At 42.1% G+C, this 18,321-nt stretch overlaps 2 protein-coding genes across 3 annotated transcripts; both read left to right on the top strand.

The window, feature by feature from the left end:
* Positions 1-3,324, top strand: nfkbil1 (nuclear factor of kappa light polypeptide gene enhancer in B-cells inhibitor-like 1). The gene is made up of 4 exons (XM_031585332.2): positions 1-470; positions 554-666; positions 805-916; positions 1,529-3,324. The coding sequence occupies exons 1-4, from the start codon at positions 197-199 to the stop codon at positions 2,122-2,124; spliced, it is 1,095 nt and encodes a 364-aa protein (XP_031441192.1). The 5' UTR covers positions 1-196; the 3' UTR covers positions 2,125-3,324.
* Positions 3,325-4,751: 1,427 nt separating this feature from the next.
* Positions 4,752-18,308, top strand: atp6v0a2a (ATPase H+ transporting V0 subunit a2a). Of its 2 annotated transcripts, none has more exons than XM_031585458.2 (21): positions 4,752-5,166; positions 5,498-5,688; positions 7,176-7,254; positions 8,019-8,116; positions 8,223-8,360; positions 8,544-8,641; positions 9,921-10,047; positions 10,457-10,539; positions 10,811-10,904; positions 11,136-11,348; positions 12,636-12,786; positions 14,013-14,152; positions 14,299-14,456; positions 14,663-14,753; positions 15,080-15,198; positions 15,438-15,648; positions 15,780-15,899; positions 16,457-16,570; positions 16,833-16,950; positions 17,232-17,403; positions 17,507-18,308. In XM_031585458.2, exons 2-21 carry the CDS (start codon positions 5,572-5,574, stop codon positions 17,607-17,609), a joined length of 2,544 nt encoding a protein of 847 aa, XP_031441318.1. In that variant the 5' UTR covers positions 4,752-5,166; positions 5,498-5,571; the 3' UTR covers positions 17,610-18,308. The 2 variants fall into 2 exon arrangements, with proteins under 2 accessions (XP_031441318.1, XP_031441317.1); XM_031585457.2 differs by having other exon boundaries at positions 4,753-5,213.
* Positions 18,309-18,321: the final 13 nt, after the last annotated feature.

Genomic DNA, 18,321 nt, shown 5'->3' with positions numbered 1-18,321 from the left:
GTAACATTTATACTCGTCCGTGTTACTTTAGCAGAGGTAAACTCGTTACATTTACACCTCCGTGATGATGCTATAATAAGTTCTCCGATTAAAGACATCGGCAAGATCCAAAAGACTTCAGACGATAAATGTTAACATTACATTAGAATTTGAACAATTCCAGCACTGTTCATTTCTAAAAGCACTGGAAACTAAAATGGTGTCGCGGCGACAGAAGAAATTATGGAAGTATGTGGAAGAAGGAAGCCTCTTAAAGTTGAAGTCCTATCTGCGGAAACATTCTGACCTCACGCCAAACTTTTCACAAGGTAAAAGGATAAGGACCCCTCTCCATCTAGTATGCTGTCATGGTGACGATGCTATTCTCAGGCTCTTGTTGCAGTATGGGGCTGACCCCCTCCAAAAAGACAGACATGGAAACACTGCCTTGCATACGGCCGTCAAGAGAGCGCTAAAGCACGGGAAAAGAGGTAAGATGTTGTCGGTTTAACAGCTTACGAGGTCAGTTTGGTGTAAGTGTCAGATTTAATGCCCTTTATTTGTCAATCAACAGCTTATGATGACCTGGTTGTTCCCCTGCGCAAAAACTGTCCCGACGCCTTGGATGTGCCTAATAAAGCTGGTGTAACGCCTAAGGATATGCTTCAGTGGGTGAAATTTGGCATGGTGAGTAAGAAAATGCAAAGCTCGTGGTACACTGAAGAAGTGAAGTCAAGTTTAGTGTTGGTTTTCATGATTTCAATCACAAGCTGTTTCTGAATCAGTGAGAGGACAAACATTGCTCAAATGCTTTTGTATCTTTAGAGAGCACCTGAAGAAAGGCTTTCTCAACCTCAGAATGCAGAGAGAGAGTGGAGGGAGAAACTCCTAGGAGAATGCCAGGATGAGTTCACTGAGACGTTTGGCAAGTATGACGGTAAGCCATCGAAATATATCAATACAGTGTATCCCACTCATCAGGTCTTTGAGCAGACCAACACAACTTTCTTCTGTAACAGTATACATCTTTGCACAAACGAGGTGGGACTTCACTACTGGAAACACAATGGTTTAATTGTGCTTTGGATGGGAATCTTCATTGTCTTGGTTGAGTTACTGCAGATCAATACTTACAACACAATTGACACTATTGCTGAATATTCCAAAATATTGTCACTCTTATTTTTTTTGTGTAATGGAATTTTCACAGTAGAATAATGGAGTTGAATTTCATGTAAATACTAAAAGAGCAATAAACAAACTGAAAATTAGGTTCTGAAATCAACATATCACCAAAAGAACATTATTACTGCAAATTTTAGGTGGTTGAACACATTTGTTGCATTGTATTTTGACTGCAGTGTTTATTGTAACAGTCATTTTACACTTCTGCTTAAATTTGGTAGAGAGAGACTAGTAGTTAGAATGTAGCATTTGACTTTGTAACTTTCCTGCAAATGTCTTTGTCTACTAAAGAGTCCTCTGTTGTGTGTATTTTCCTCTCTTTCTTTCTCTCTCTCTCTCTCTCTCTCTCATATGTCTCCTTCAGATGATTTCAAGTCAGATTGTAAAGAGGAAGAGGATATTGAGGAGGACTTCATGAGCTGGGCTGACCGCATCCGCCAGGAGTACCTGGCCCAGCAGCACGCCCGTGCTCAGAGGGAGGCTGCAGCCCACAGCAGAAGGAGAAGGAGAGAGGGTCCGAGTGAGGAGGAGCAGGCGAAGCACAAGGAGCAGCTGGAGCGCCTGCAGAAAGAGCACATGGAGTACCTGCAGCGGGCGGCGCGGAAACAGGAGGAGACGCGGCAGGGGAAGAAGCAGCGCTACGAGGAGCGATGCGCCAGCACCTTCGCCTCCAACAGTGCCGGCGGCTCCTCCCAGAAGCAGCTGAGCTACGCCGACATCCCCTGGCCGGCCCAGCACGGCTCCGTGAAGGACATGCTGGAGGTCATGCTGCACGGTGCCGACCGGGCCGACGTGCCGGCCTTCCGGAAGCTTCTGAAGAGGCAGCAGGCCATCTGGCACCCGGACAGGTTCACCCAGCGCTGCGGCGAGCGCCTGGAGGAGGCGGACAAGCAGAGGATCCTGGACACGGTCACTGCCCTCTCCCAGGAGCTCAACAGCCTAGCACAGAGTCTCAGGTGACCCGCCCCGATGGGGTGAGGAGAGGACACATGAAGCCTTACACACTTACTCAGGATCCATTACTGCATGTTTGGCTCAGGGCGAAGGAAGCCTAAACATGCAGAGTTAGAGCTAAAAGGAATTTGTGATCCATCATTCAAATGAATGTGCCATGTTGTTATTTGACTGTTTTGAGTGAGGATGCAATGCATCTACAAGCACTGGAGTCAGGAGTCTCATATTTAAACAGACAACTTTATTTTACACTGCAGTGATAACTATTTTATCAACAGAGTTGTTCACAAGAAACTGAAAGACAAAACATGCAGAGGTTGAGGGAGGCCTTGCGTGTCAAACACTGTCAGTTGACCCAGAGGTGATGAAATCCCCTATTGCCCAAGGAATAAAACTAACCACATGTACATGGTTTATATATAAACTAGGCTCTCAACCAGTTTGGATTATCATTGAAAGCCTAGTGCAACCCCATGGTTAGTCAGCTTTTTAGTTAATATGTTTTAACCAAAGTCTATCCCATAAAGCAGTGCTCCAAATGACCACCTCCTAGACTCTCATGCTTTCTTTGCAGTAGGTAGTTATTCATGACATTACTTTGTTTCTTGATTAAGGGTCCAGTTTGTTCTCGCTTGTTGCCTGGCAATTTTGCAAGAGGTTATGTTTGTTTCAACACATATCTATCAAAGCATTACCTTTCACATTATAGCTTGGAAATAAACCATGAATGACACAAGGACAACACTCGTTGTGTGGAATACAAATTCCAAATAACCTTGTAATGTTTAGTAGGAAATTATGTTTTAAATAATGATGTACTCATTCTGTTTAGACAGCTGTTTTGTAAGGACAATTTAAGTGTTTATTCATGCTTGCGGTTCCAGTTGCAAGTATCGCACACCATGTTCAATAGGGTTACCAAGATAGTTGTTCTGGACACTTTCACTTTCAGATTGATATCACCATATAACACCATACTCACCGTATGGTTACTAGGTTCTTGTGTTACTAGTTCTTCCTACTAAAATAATTACCAACATGTTATGACCAGGAGATATAAACGGCCCATATAAAGTAGCCATATTGTAAACATACAGTGAACAATGTTTATGCCTGCGGATACTGAGCATAACTAATTCAACTCTGTCAATACAGTTGACATATTTACATCTACTGCGCAGTACATGACACCATCAACAGTCTCGAGTTGAACATTTTAGGTTGGGCTCGGTAGCGAAGGGAGAGTATGGTCACCCCACCAGGACTCGAACCCGGGTGCCAAACATGCGCTCTGACCGCAACGCCAAAGAGTTAGGCTAGAGGGCATGGCAGTCAGAGCTCATTTGTAGTGACGATCACATCGTCACACCGCCCTCAACTTCGGGAAGCGCCCCCTACACTTCATGCACACAGGCATTCCTTGCGCATCCACCAACCGTACTTTTCCCATCCAGAGCGCCACACACACAAGTGTTTCACCCATCTATGGGGTCCCTTACACAGGGGTCAACCTACCTGGGGGTTCTTCACACGGTTTTACGGGCACGCCTCCGATGACCTCAAGCAAGCCATCCCACTTCTGACACCACTTGTAGTGAAGGGAGAGTATGGTCACCCCACCCGGACTCGAACCCGGGTCTACAGGGTGCCAAACATGCACTCTGACCGCCACACGCCAAAGAGCCAGGCTCGTTGGCATGGCAGTCAGAGCACATACTCATCTGTAGTGACGATCACATTGTCACAGGCTCAAAGATTGGGTGGACTTGATTTGGGCCACCTGGAAGGCACCACACTGTCATTCTTAGAACGGTAAGAAAAACAGACTAACCCTCATTTCTGTGCCCTAAATCAAGGCATATTGTGACTATATGGACGATATATTCATACCTCATTCACAGCACATTCAGTGCTGTCACAGCATTCAGCTATTAAACTCTCACCTCACAGTTCCCTTATGTTCTCAGGGAAGTCCTCGGTCTTTGACCAGTATGCCCCTCTGAAAGGTTAGCCATATTGCTATGTAAACAACGATGGTTCTGAGGAAAAACGTGTCAAATGAAGGACAAAGAATATCTGCATAGTGATCCTTCAAGTCCAAAGGTGTCATGTCAATCATTAGTAGGAGTTAATGATGAACAGAGTACAGACATTCATTTTTCCTGTCATATAAACATGACAAAGTCATTTCTTAAGAGCCTAAACCTAATTGTATATGCTGGTATTTTTATGGATGTCTGTACATCTTCAAACAAAGGAAGGGCAGATGGTCTGTCCCTTTTCAGAAACTGGGAATTGAATAAATATGAGTCGATGGTTGCCAGATACTGATTAATCCCCTGCTGGAATCCTGTGGCACAAGGGCATATTTGAAGTATAAGTCAACCTACATATGAGTGTCAGTACTTAAAATGACCGGATATTAATGTAAAAAAAAAAATTACAATTAAATCCTCAATCCCCAGTAACATTCAGGTCACAGCTAATAGCCTACTAAACGAGCAATAACCATGTGTCTAAAAACATTACTGTCAGTTTGCACGCACACTTACCTGTTCATTGTGGAGAGCCCCACAAACTTTATTTCTTGAATAGTTAAAGTAGGCTAAAGCCAGCCTATAAAATGGCGATGTTCGATCGATTTTATGGTCGACACAATTCGTTATTTTAAATGATAACGCCAGTGGCGGTTTTGTATGTTGTGTGAGAAATCGTATATAATGGTCTCATTCCAGTGTCCAATGATTTGTACCAATACCGTTTACTGTGGTTCTTCGCACAGAGATTCCCCAGGCCATGTCTGGCTCAGTGAAAGGGAGGAACAACGGAATCGCATTTGGCAACCCATGAGCGCCTGTGACACTAGCTGGCAGAGTGAATGGTTTAAAGGACGTAAGGGGATGACTTCGGATTTTTCGGAATAAGAAACCGTAAAAACTCAGTATTTCTTCTTTAAGTTGAATGTAAACGTGGTTGTTACTTGCATGCTCACGAAGCTTCGGAGATTAATCGCCTGGACCTCTCTTAATGGCTAGACATCTATTAAAGGTAGCCTAGTCTACAACGGCGTGCCACTTTGTTATCGTGTCAGATAGGTAAGCCGCTGGCAAGCAATCCATGTTTCATGTTTCACTGCTGCATTTAATTATGGCTTTTTAAACATTTTAGCTTATATTTTCCAGAGAACGACTACAGTAGGCTATTTCGAACGTGCATCTAAATATAGGCTGCGGCTGATGAAGCCGACACAGGCTGAGCATTGTCAGACAAGAAAGAGATGTTCTTAGCGAACAGAGTCTACAGCAAAGCTTATTCTGGTCTAGCGACAAACATATGTCATTGATTCTTGTCAGTTTTACGCCAAATGTAATGCTTGCAGGGTGGCCTGGTTTGTAAATTCGGAAGGCCGAAGGCGGACTTGGTCAGCAAGGTGGCTGATAAACGGGAGATAAGATGGGGTCGGGATTTCGGAGTGAAGAGATGTGCTTGGCGCAGTTGTTTCTGCAGTCCGGCTCAGCGTACGACTGCATCTGCGAGCTTGGAGAAATGGGTCTGGTTGAATTCCGAGATGTAAGTATAGCCTTGTGTAGGCCAACACTTCTCGTCTTAATAGCCAATTTTAACACCACCAGTGGAGTAGGCTACAGGGGTCATTTTGCCAGTCCTGAAATGTGCATTTACATAAGTTTCATTCTTTAGTGGGACACTAATGTATGCAGTGCCATATCGGCCATTCCACTCTACTGGTCTGAGGCAGTCCGTATTCCTCTGGAGGAATATGTTGGTCTTGTTGACAATATACCTTTTAAAGTAGCGCATGAAGGCAATGGATGCAACCTTTCTGTCACTCTCTCTCTCTCTTTATGTGCATACGTTTATGAGAGAGAGAGAGAGAGAGAGGGGACACACACACACACACACACACACACATATACACACACACACACACACACACACACACACACACACACACACACACAATGACCAGTAACTTAGAAAAGGGCCTGTCCCTTCCCATGGTTGTATGTGTGTTTGAGCTAAATGTCCATTGTGGCGTTAATGACAGTCAATTGGATCAATTGCCTGTGGAAAAAAGCAGCACAAACTTGTTAAATGGCCTGTTAAGATGTTAAAAGCCTATTTATTGTTCATTTTGCCTACAGCAGTAGATATTGACTTGACAGATAGAGGGTTCATCGTGGGTCACAGGGCAACTTCACATTTATAGGACTTCTCCAGAATGGGGACAAAGTGAAGAGGGCTATTTTTAAAATCAAGCCAGCTACACCATCAGTTACTCTGCATAATTCATAGCCAAGCTTTGCATAAATGGCAGCTTGCAACAAGATTTCATGTAATATTTCCCCTCCTGTTCACATGACAGAGCCACTTTGTCATGGTGCTGTGTGTCAGCATATATCCATGCTAGGCCTCGTGTCCAAGCGAAGTAGAGGTGGCCTCATTTAGTGCAGCTTTAGTGAGTGTTGGCGAAATAGGCCTTCTATTACAGACATGAATGTGTCTCTTTCACTCAAGAAATTTCAGTCATGGCTGTTTTGTCATGCTTAAATTACACCAGGCCAGTGGTTCGCAGACTTGTCATGGTAGGCCCCACTTTGAAAATGACACACACCCCCCCCCCCCCCCCCCCCACAATAAAGATTGTGATGCGCATATAGCCTAAAGAATCAGATGCCCAGCAGCCGTTGCATAGCTTTTCTGGAACACTCTTTGTACACTCGAGCGGTTAACATTTTCAATACAGTTTAGCGTTCTAGTTCTATTTTTTTTGCCCTCAGCCTGCGCCCTCCTTGCTCAAACTCTGCGGCCAGACCCACACTTTGGGAACCCCTGCACTAGGCAATGGAGAGGAGTAGGCTTCATTGTCTGTGTGTGCACTTGAATATCTGTATTTCTGTGTGTGTGTGTGTGTGTGTGTGTGTGTGTGTGTGGGGTGTGGGGTGGGGTGGGGGTGGGGGGGCTGTTATAAGGAAAACTTGAAGCAGCAAGTCTTAGAAATATCTATCACCATTTTGATGATATTTCCTCTGTTGTAGCTCAACCCCAGTGTCAGCTCCTTCCAGCGGCGCTTTGTCACTGAGATCAAGAGGTGCGAGGAGATGGAGAGGATTCTGGGTAAGGCCATTACAGAGGACCTCAATTTCAACTCTATTTTGTCCGACATGGCAGCACGTTTGAGCGGAAACAACTACAGGTGTATCTGTTGTTTTGGAGTCACATCCAGATTAAGTCTTTTGCGTCTACAGTGTCTAATTTTAAATGTGTGGTTTCCTCTCTACTGAATTTGATCTGTTTTAAATATGCTAAGCACAATAACATTAAGCCACATATATTTTTTTTACAAATAATATGTGATTTCTACCCAAGATGACTTTGTGTTGTGTTGGTAGGTATGCTGTTGTTTGTTACATATGGCCATGTTGAGTTCCTTATTACTGGGCTTGTTCATTTACCCCTAAACACTGCAGTAACCCAAATAACCCAGCAGTGTCTTGGCATGGAGTTCTTATCCTTTTGCTTCTTAATTCAGCTAACTTGCTGCCTGTCTTGCTGCCGGTGCTGTTATCTGTCCATATGCATCTGAGAGCTTACAGTTGGACAGCGTAGGGGTTTGCCAGTAAGAGAGACACAGGACCGTATAGGAGGAGATAGATGGTTGAGTTATATATAGTCAGAAGCTGAACGGAGTAGATGTGTGTTTTACTTTAAGGAAAGGGATATAGCAAAAGGGGGTTTAGACGTTAACCTGACACATCACCCTGTAGCTTTGTTTAAATGAATGGATAAACATTAAGGATTTGGGATTGCTGTTGATTGGAAGGGCTGTTTGAAGAGGCATTCACACGACTGAGTTTTATTTCTGTGTTCATTTTGCACAGGCTACGTCTTAAGGGAGATCAGGAAAGCAAATATCCCTGTTCCTGAGTGCGATGACAGTCCAGTGGCTCCAGCACCCAAGCATGTCCTGGAGATCATGGTAGGCTGCTCTTGAGAGATGTTTATCTCAACATTCCATGGAATTCAAAGACACGTAAATATTAATCTAATTATGGATAATGCTTTGGTTGATATTTTTTCCTCAGGAGCAACTGCAGAGGCTGGAAGTAGAGCTCAGTGAGGTGACCCGAAACAAGGAGAAGCTCCAGCGGAACCTTCTAGAACTCACAGAGTACACGCACATGCTGCGGATCACACACACCTTTGTGCACAGCCGCTCCAGGGTGAGCTCTGTCTCCGCTTCCTCCTGTGTTGCCCCATAGTTGTGTGATGTTTACGTAGTGTTGTCTTGTCTAAAAGGAAGGAAGGGAGGTGAGGAGTGGTGTTGTCCTGTGGAAATGAGAGTGTGAGTAAACACACTGAGTAAACATGATTCTCTGGTTTTCTTTCATGTTTCTCTGTTGTAGCACGAAGCCCTGGGGCCTCAGTATGAGGAGTTTCCGGCCCTTGAGACCGATACCGTGACCGGCTGCACCAGCATGCAGAGACTAGGAGCCAAATTGGGGTGGGTCACAAGGCCATGAATGCCTATCTCAGACATTTTTTTAGAAAAACTTGATATCCTACCAACCGCATTACTACATATTTAACTAAGTGCAGGATTTGGCTTTGTTACATTTAGAAATAGCTATGCTATTAGTGAACAACGCTTGCAGTCATGGACAAAAATATTGGCATCCCTGCACTTCTGTCAGATAATGCACCACTTCTCCCAGAAAATTGTTGCAATTACAAATGCTTCAGTATTCACATGTTTATATCTTTTGTTTGCATTGGAACAATGGACAACTCCAAAATGGACTGGACAAAATTATGGCACCTTTTCAAAAATTGTAAGAAATAATTGTATTTCAAGCATGTAATGGTCCTTTTACTTGTATTTAAACTCACCTGTGGCAAGTCATAGGTGCTGGCACTATAGAAATCACACTCGCTTCTGGCACCGGATGCCTTGACTGTGTGCATGACATCATGAAATCTGAAGACTACCAGAGAAGTTTGGGGCACAATGTAGGGCCCAATGTCAGAAAGCTGGTTCTCCGTCAGAGGTCATGGGTCTTCCAGCAGGACAATGACCCAAAGCACACTTCAAAAAGCACCCAGAAATGGTTTAAGACAAAGCGCAGGAGACCTCTGAAGTGGCCAGCAATGAGTCCAGATCTAAATCCCATAGCACACCTGTGGCGCGATTTCAAAACATCAGTAGGGAGAAGGCACCCTTCAAACGTGAGAGAGCTGGAGCAGTTGGCAAAAGAAGAGTGGTCCAAAATTCCAGTAGAGAGGTGTAAGAAACTCATTCATGGTTACAGGAAGCGATTGATTTCTGTTATTTTTTCCAAAGGGTGTGCTACCAAATATAAATTTGAGGGTGCCAATAATTTTGCCTGGTCAGTTCTTGGAGTTCTGTGTGGAATCATATCAGATTTTGCTTTTTTTCTCTGCTTTTTTGTGTTGTTCCAATGCAAACAAAAGAAATAAACATGTTAATACCAAAGCATTTGTAATTGCAACAATTTTCTGGGAGAAGTGGTGCATTATCTGACAAGTGCAGGGGTGCCAATATTTTTGTCCTTGACAGTTTATATTTACCGATGTACAGCGGTCCAGTCAGAGATTAGAACCTGAACAACACATGATGTACATCTCATGCCGAACCCTTGGGCAACAACTAAACATTCGTTACTTTACATAGTAAAGGATGTTTGTTTCTCTGGATGTAGCTTAGAGGTTTTCACTAACCCATGCCCAAGTCCAGTCTGAGAGTGTGGTTCCCTGTGCTGCAGGTTTGTGTCTGGCCTGATCCAGAGGGTGAAGATGGAGGCCTTTGAGCGCATGCTGTGGAGGGTGTGCAAGGGCTACACCATCGTCAGCTACGCCGAGGTGGATGAGAGCCTTGCTGATCTAGATACGGTGGGTTACAGTGTTGTGGAGCTGGTGTTCTCGACGGAGTCTTCTACCTCATGAAGAGGCTTCCATGTCATTTTTCTTTCACCAAATGGACCATAGCTATTTTCCATTCAAGGTCCTCCATGCCAAATCAATTGAAGACAAGACAGAAAGGAGGATGTGGCATTTGTGAGACCAACCTCATTTGAAAGGCAAAATACTAACCAAAGCAAGAAGAACATTCAGGAAATACTAACCAAAGCAAGAAGAACATTAAAAAAAGATCATCTCCAAATGTTCTTTGTGGCAGGATGTGTCAAATGCCTGATGCTGATATTGTTTGAAGGTGTAACGTTTGAAAGAGTTGAATGATTTTATGATGTGTGTGTGTCTCTCTCTCTCTCTCTCTCTCTCTGTCTGTGTTTGGTTTTAGGGTGAGATCAGTAAAAATGTAGTCTTCTTGATCTCATTTTGGGGTGACCAAATTGGCCAAAAAGTTCAGAAAATATGTGACTGGTGAGTGAGTTCTTGCTGCCATATCCAGCTTTAGACACTTTTTTTAGCAAATTGAAAAATAGATGTTGTTTGGACTTGGGATTCACTCATGTAAATCTATGATACATGTTCAATGTGTTTTTTAAAAAAAAACATATTTTGTGATGTTTTTATAGAAAGTAATTCATTTAGTAAATAACCTCAAAATCTCAAGAGCTTCCACTTGTGTAGATAATAATGTCGTAACATAACGAATGTAATGTCAGGTGTCCTCTTTTGGTTTGTTGCCTAGTTACCACTGTCACCTCTACCCCCACCCTGAGTCTGATGAGGACAGGGCAGATGTGATGGACAGCCTGAAGACACGCATTCAGGACCTGCATAATGTAAGGATGACCCTGTGTTTGTGCTGCTAGTTTTTATGTTTTTTATTCTTTTAGTGTAATATACTGCCTTTAAAAACATATCAACCTCCTGTAATGTGTCATGGTGCATAGTACAATTTACCTTATATACGTTATCCCATTGTAAACTTAATTGCAAATGACTTAATTACACTTTTACCATGCAAACAATGAGAAACTTTAACATCTTTGAAATGGCGTCCCCCCACCCAGGTTCTGCACCGCACTGACGACTACCTGAAGCAAGTGCTGCACAAAGCCTCGGAGACGGCCTACTTGTGGGTGGTGCAGGTGAAGAAGATGAAGGCCATCTACCACATCCTTAACCTCTGCAGCTTCGATGTCACAAACAAGTGTCTAATAGCAGAGGTCTGGTGCCCAGTCAGCGACCTGGCCCAGCTAAGGAGGGCGCTTGAGGAAGGCTCGGTGAGGGACTACCACAGCCATCCATTCTCCATTCAAATACGTTGCCATTGAAATATACATTTGTTATATACTTAATTGCAATTCATATGTTGAACTTTCAGTATTTATAATATTTAGAATTCAGTGCTGACATTATTAGAGTCTTTTTCATAGTTGTAATAATTTGTTTATTTATTTATTATTATATTTCTACAAAATCATTAATTTGAGATATTCAGTCTGCTTAAATCAATCATGCATACAAATACTAAACATACCGCATAGCGGTGTATAATATTACTGCCGCATAAAGTGAGAAAATTAGCAAGAATTAAGTGAAATAAGATAGAACAATAGATTACAAATATTTATATCTTATTCTGAGTGAAAATTTAAGGAACTATTGTTTGTGGATGTGGTGCGAGTTACGTTCTGCAGTTTTAAGACCAGTCTAGTGAATATGTGGATGAGTGGGACTTGATAACAGATATATTCTTTTGTAAGTTTGAGTAAATTTACGTGTATACAAAAGCAGCAATATGAGCTTCATTGTATAACTGTACTTGCCATTTATTTACAAAGTTTTGAAAAATGTGCATGGATAAAATGTAGAATTATTAGTTGAAGGCAAGCCTATGTTTGAAAGCCATACTAAATTTGGAGAAAATTATGCATATAGGCCTACAAGTAATGACATTTATAACAGGACAGGGGAATACACTATCATAATAATAAGTTTCAATACAGCTGCAAGCAGCGGTCATCGGGGTCCAAGCATATTGTGCAACCTTCCCCAAGTAGAGAAAGTTGACCGCTTCAACTGGTGAAGCATTTGAATTTTGTATATGTTACGTAAGGATTTAAAAGACTAAATGAATTGTGAAGATAGACCAAACCATGTCAGAGGAAAACATGCAGCAACATGTAGGTCGGTGTAGCAACATCTTATGGCTGATTGGTTTGGAATTGGGTAAATAACTTCTATATGCCATTATGAATAACCCTACAAAATGACATTAAGATCGGCCATTCACATAGCCATGTATTTGCTGCTGAATTTTGATTAGCCATTGGCAGCCATTTTGTTGAGCAAGCCAAATGGAACACACACACATACATATATATACATCACCTATCCCCCTATATGCATCCCCCCCCCCCCCCATCACCATGTAAAGCAGGCACTTTTTATTCTGTGTTTGTAATATGCTTTAATATTTCATGTAGCTTTTTGCAGAGACCTTATCAGTTTAACATGGAATCTCCTGAATGCTCATCTCCTGAATGCTTTTGGCTTTCACTTTTCAGAGAAAAGGCGATGCCCCCGTTCCCTCATTTGTTAATCGCATCCCGAGCAATGATACACCTCCAACCCTCCTCAGAAGCAACAAGTTCACCTCAGGCTTCCAGAGCATCGTGGAGGCTTATGGAGTCGGAGATTACAGAGAAGCAAGTCCAGGTGAGCCAACTGATGCTACAAGATGGAGGGGAGAAGGGAACGATGGGTTCAATTCAGTTCATTCTGAATTACAAGCGAAGTAATGTGGTGGCATTTAGGGTTATCGTACTGATGTTTTTATTCTGAAACAGTAGATAGTCCACTTTATGTTTGTCTTGATATTAACTCACAATGACACTAACTTCTGTCCTTGCCAGTTTTCTTGGCCTAACAAACATTTAAATTCAAACTTTCAACAAACATTCAAAGGATTGAGTAAATGAATTCCCATTGGACTTTGCTGTTATCTGAAATCATAAACCTTTATATGTTGTTGACTATATCTCATTGGCTTATTTTCTAAACACCACTTTAACACCACGGAGTATAAAATCAGAATTGATGCTCTTGTTCCTTAAAGAAACCTCTGTCCTTGTCATTATTTAATCGAATAGAATAAATGAATATGCCTTCACTGCAGCAAAGAGACATGTGGCTTAGTACTTTATAATCTGTCCAGTCCCATGAAGTCACATCTCCATTTGAGAACACTTTCTTTTCACAGTGACCCAATTCTGATGTATTGAACTGCATCAGCAAAGCTCGTGATGACAGTGGCACAAAAGATCTCTTTCCTCCACAGCCCCTGCTTACTCCCAGCTGTGTCGCCTGATAATCAGTAGTTTTCCTCACCCTGTTTCTCCCTCTCTCTCCCTCAATCGGCCTGTTTCCCCTGCGTCTCTTGGCCATTGTTTCTGTGTGTCAACTGAAAGACTTGACCCATTTAAGTAGCACGTACATAGAGGAGGAAGGTGGCAAAGGCAGTCTCAGAGGCTGTTGTACAATGGACAAATTAACTAGTGTTATAGAAATGACTCACAGGGGAGCCACTTGATTTTAAAATAAACACCATCTATAATACCGCCTATGTCGTTTAGCTATGTTCTGTCCCGTTTTGACCCCTCTTAATTTAGTGCGGTAGAGGTTTTTAAACATAGGAGTCTCATATCTGGTTCCTTACAACATGTAACCCATATGAGCATGATGCCACAAAGAGGGTTTATATCCAGTTATAACATATAACAACTATAACATCCCCTGGGTGTCCCTGTCCACAGCAAACATCAAATACCTCCAGATGGATCTGAAGTCCCGCTCTAGTCTTGCAGAGATGCTGTATGACTGGTTTTCAGACGGAAGAAACCAGATGTGACTACTTTTTAATGTCGTTGTATTTTGTTCCTCAGCTCCCTATACCATCATCACTTTCCCCTTCCTCTTCGCTGTCATGTTTGGAGACCTTGGCCATGGGGTGATCATGGCTCTCTTCGCCCTGTGGATGGTGTTAGGCGAAAAGAACCACAAACGGGGTCGCTCAGGGAACGAGGTAAGAAGCTTATCCTGCTTTTTTGAGGATTTTGCTTTCTGTTAGTTTGGCACTCATCTTGTATGATTTATTTTTTTATAAAATGAGTTCCCAAACTGTTTTCTTTCAGTTGTTACTTCTTGATTTGTTTTGCTTTCTCTGCTCAGATCTGGAATACTTTTTTTGACGGGCGCTACATCATTCTGATGATGGGGCTTTTCTCCATCTACACGGGACTCATCTACAACGACTGCTTCTCCAAGTCCCTCAACATCTTCGGCTCAGGCTGGAGCGTCAGAGCAATGTTCACGGAGCAGCAGTGGATGTGAGCATAGATGCTGGTGTATTCATGGAGACAGACAGACACACAGACACACAGACATAACATATGGCAAAAACATACATATGGAAAATAGAAATGGCAAATTGTTCATTCATTGGTGTGATTGTTAGCATGGAGCATCTTAAGGGAATAGCTGCATTGGTGGTCATTGCAAACCGTCAAATATACCTTTTCTCTTTTATCGTCAGGAATGAAACTTTGAAAACAAATACTTTGCTCACTCTCGATCCAAATATCTCTGGGGTTTTCAATGGACCCTATCCATTTGGAATAGATCCGGTGAGTATTTACAATCACATGTGAAATGCACATCCTCAAAAATAATCTTTATTTGGTTTCGTAAAAATCTAATTGAGTATTATTATCTGAACATCTTCATACTATGTTATAGTGACTATAATAATGCTGTTTCTAGAACGTGGCCTTATTAAAATGCACAGACACATTGGTCATGTGTTTTTATATTTTTTCCTGTCCATTTTTGCAACCTCGGGTCTTGCTCATCAGAGCATAATTTTAAATTTTGATCTGATTATGTTTTGAGGATAACAAAAAACAACATTAGACATGCTCTCAATTTTGTTTGTGCTTTGTTTGGTCCATAGATTTGGAATCTAGCTGTGAATCGTCTGTCCTTCCTGAACTCCTATAAGATGAAGATGTCCGTCATCTTGGGAGTCATTCACATGAGCTTTGGGGTGTCTTTAAGTGTCTTTAACTATCTGTGAGTCTTACAATACAAGTTTAAATAAACCTTTACATACATTTGCATACACTTTATCTTTATTTATGTTCTTGATATTCTGTGTAGAAAAAGCAACATGGCATAGATATATAGCAGATGGGGAAAAAATTGTTAGCATTTGACATTTGTAGTTAAAGAAACTGTTGTAATTGTCTACAAGTAGAATTAATACTGTGGGATAGCCTGGTACCCATTTGTATACTTCTGTCTTTCTCCAGGCACTTGCGACAGAAGTATAAGATCTACCTGCTCTTCCTGCCTGAACTTCTCTTCCTGCTCTGTCTCTTTGGCTACCTGGTCATCCTAATCGTTTATAAGTGGCTGGCTTTCTCTGCAGAGAACTCACGCTCCGCTCCCAGCATCCTGATCCACTTCATTAACATGTTCTTGATGCAAGACAGTGGCACCAAACCCCTCTATCCTGGCCAGGTCAGTTAAGGTTTCAGGAAGAAAACACCATATATATATACACATAAAAACAAAGAAAACTTTCAAAAACCTAGTGGATATAACAAATCCATTTAGCAAATTATCGTTAACGTTCTGACTGTTTCTTGCAGATGGGGCTTCAGATCTTTCTGATAATAGTGGCTCTGTTGGCAGTACCAGTGATGTTGCTAGGGAAACCGCTTTACCTTTACTGGCTCCATCACGGAGGCAAGAGTCTCGGAGCACACAGGGTACGTGTCAGTCCCGTGTCAGTGACCTATACCATATACTGTATGACATGAGTTTATCTCTTTCGGTTCCGTGTCTATTTCTGTGCCCGAGTATCTATATTAGGGCTGAACGATTTGGGAAAATAATCTAATTGCGATTTTTTTCCCCCAAATATTGCGATTGCGATTTTTTTTTTTTTTTTATCCTAATTTTTTCCCCAACAAATCGTAATGGAATGATTTAATTATGACCAACACAATATTAGATACATTTAGTGTAAAATATTATTTCCCACATTTTACATTTTTATTTAACTGCTCATTACAGAATCAAGAACAACAAATTGGTGGCTTTGCATTTAAGTAATTTAAGTCATTGTAAGAATAAACACAAGGCATGCACTTTTTAAACACTGTGTGCAAAATTTACCATCTTAAGAATTTGTTTTTTATTTATTTATTTATTTATTTTTTTAGACCACGTTTTTAAATGCGAACGTTGCGGTTAGAAAATCGCAAATGCAATTAATCGTTCAGCCCTAATCTATATGTGTGACGTGTGCGTTTGTGGCATTCAGGGCTATGAGAGGGTTCGGCGCGTGAGTGAGGAGGACCTGTCTCCATCCATGCTTCATGATGAGGAGGAGGGCCTCGGTGACCACATGCCTGGTAGAGACGGGGGATCCAAGCAGGTAGTGTTTCCTAATTTGCTGTCTGGTTTAACCTGCATCCCTATACTGTCATTTGGCACCAGGTATCAATGTCCACAGAGTTAGAATTACACTTGATAAGAATAAGAAAAGAAGTAGACTGTTGCAGTGTTTGGCTGACCTACTAATGAAAGCACTGTACATAGTGTTTCAGAGACGTAGTGTTGGTTGGCACTAAATCATCCATTTGCAGAATGATGAATGACACAAATAAAATATTATCTTACTGTCTATCTGTGAGTAGTTTGACTTTGGGGACGTGTTCCTGAACCAGGCCATCCACACCATTGAGTACTGCCTTGGCTGCATCTCCAACACGGCTTCCTACCTGCGCCTGTGGGCTCTCAGTCTGGCACATGCCCGTGAGTTGAGTGCCAACATCCACTGTGTCACACACAGCCAGTTAATTCAATTCAATTATGCTGACAGAGTGCTATCAACATTGCCTCAGCTTCTATAAAATGCTTTGAGACAGCCCAGACATTCTCAGTACAAGTATCAGAAGAGCTACCCTTGGAGCAGAGCAGTGTGTTAATCTTGCATATTTGTATGTTCTTTTGTCATTCCTGTGTGTGTGTGTGTGTGTGTGTGTGTGTGTGTGTGTGTGTGTGTGTGTGTGTGTGTGTGTGTGTGTGTTTTTCAGAGTTGTCGGAGGTTCTGTGGGGGATGGTGTTGCGAGTGGGCTTCAGGGTCACCACCAGGATCGGTCTGCTGTTTCTTGTGCCAGCGTTTTCTGTGTTCTCTGTGCTCACTGTCTCCATCCTGTTGATCATGGAGGGACTCTCGGCTTTCCTCCATGCTTTGCGTCTGCACTGGTGAGTTTTCTTTGCACTGCTGTATGCAAATGTGGTGTTTCTTCTACTCTTTGGATTGTGTGCGCTAATGTCACCTCACAACCCCTCTTATTCTCTTTTTCAGGGTTGAGTTTCAGAACAAGTTCTACAGTGGACAAGGAGTCAAGTTTGCTCCGTTTGACTTTGCTCTGCTACCTTCTGTCTTTGAACAAGATGGACTGCTGTGATATGGGACTTTGTAATGAACAGTGAGCCATGAATGTATGGTTAAGGCTGTTGGTTTCTCACCATGCTGCAGATTTTTACCATCAAGACATTTTATACTTAAGACCACCGGCTGCACTATCGCCTTCGACAGAAGCATCCATATCAAGCTTATTTGGAAAATGATAATCTCCAGTAGTTCAGATAAACAAATGCTGTTCCAGATGTCAACAGTTTTGGTGTCAGTTGCCACACAATACATGGCATACTACAGAGAATTTTAGATTGCTACTATATTTTCGCTTTTAAACAAATATTTCCCAAATAGATCCTATGGGGGAGACAATAATGGAGTAATGGGGTGCAGGCTAATGTATTTATTCTGTGTGGTCATATCAAACTCTAAAGTAAGTGCCATAAAGGCCTACCTGTTATTTAATGGGCAGGCTTCAGTTCTGCGTTGAATGTGATTGTACTTCAGAAAATGAAGATGTTTCTTTTGGATTGCCATATACTGACTGTACACCTCAAGATGAAGCAAACAAAAAACATGATATTTTGCGGTTTGCACAAAGGAGATGGCAGTGTTCACGAAACGTATTAGGGTAAAACAAACACTGTAGCAACATATGGATTTTGAGGGATTTTCTTTTTTTTGTGGCATAACCCGGCAGACACAGAGGGTAATTGTGATAATAAAAATCGAATGGAATTTGTTGAGACCATGGCATTAAC

The sequence above is a fragment of the Clupea harengus genome, chromosome 18, assembly GCF_900700415.2.
Source record: "Clupea harengus chromosome 18, Ch_v2.0.2, whole genome shotgun sequence".
NCBI classification, from domain to species: domain Eukaryota; kingdom Metazoa; phylum Chordata; class Actinopteri; order Clupeiformes; family Clupeidae; genus Clupea; species Clupea harengus.
This window is presented reverse-complemented; position numbering and strand designations above follow the sequence as displayed.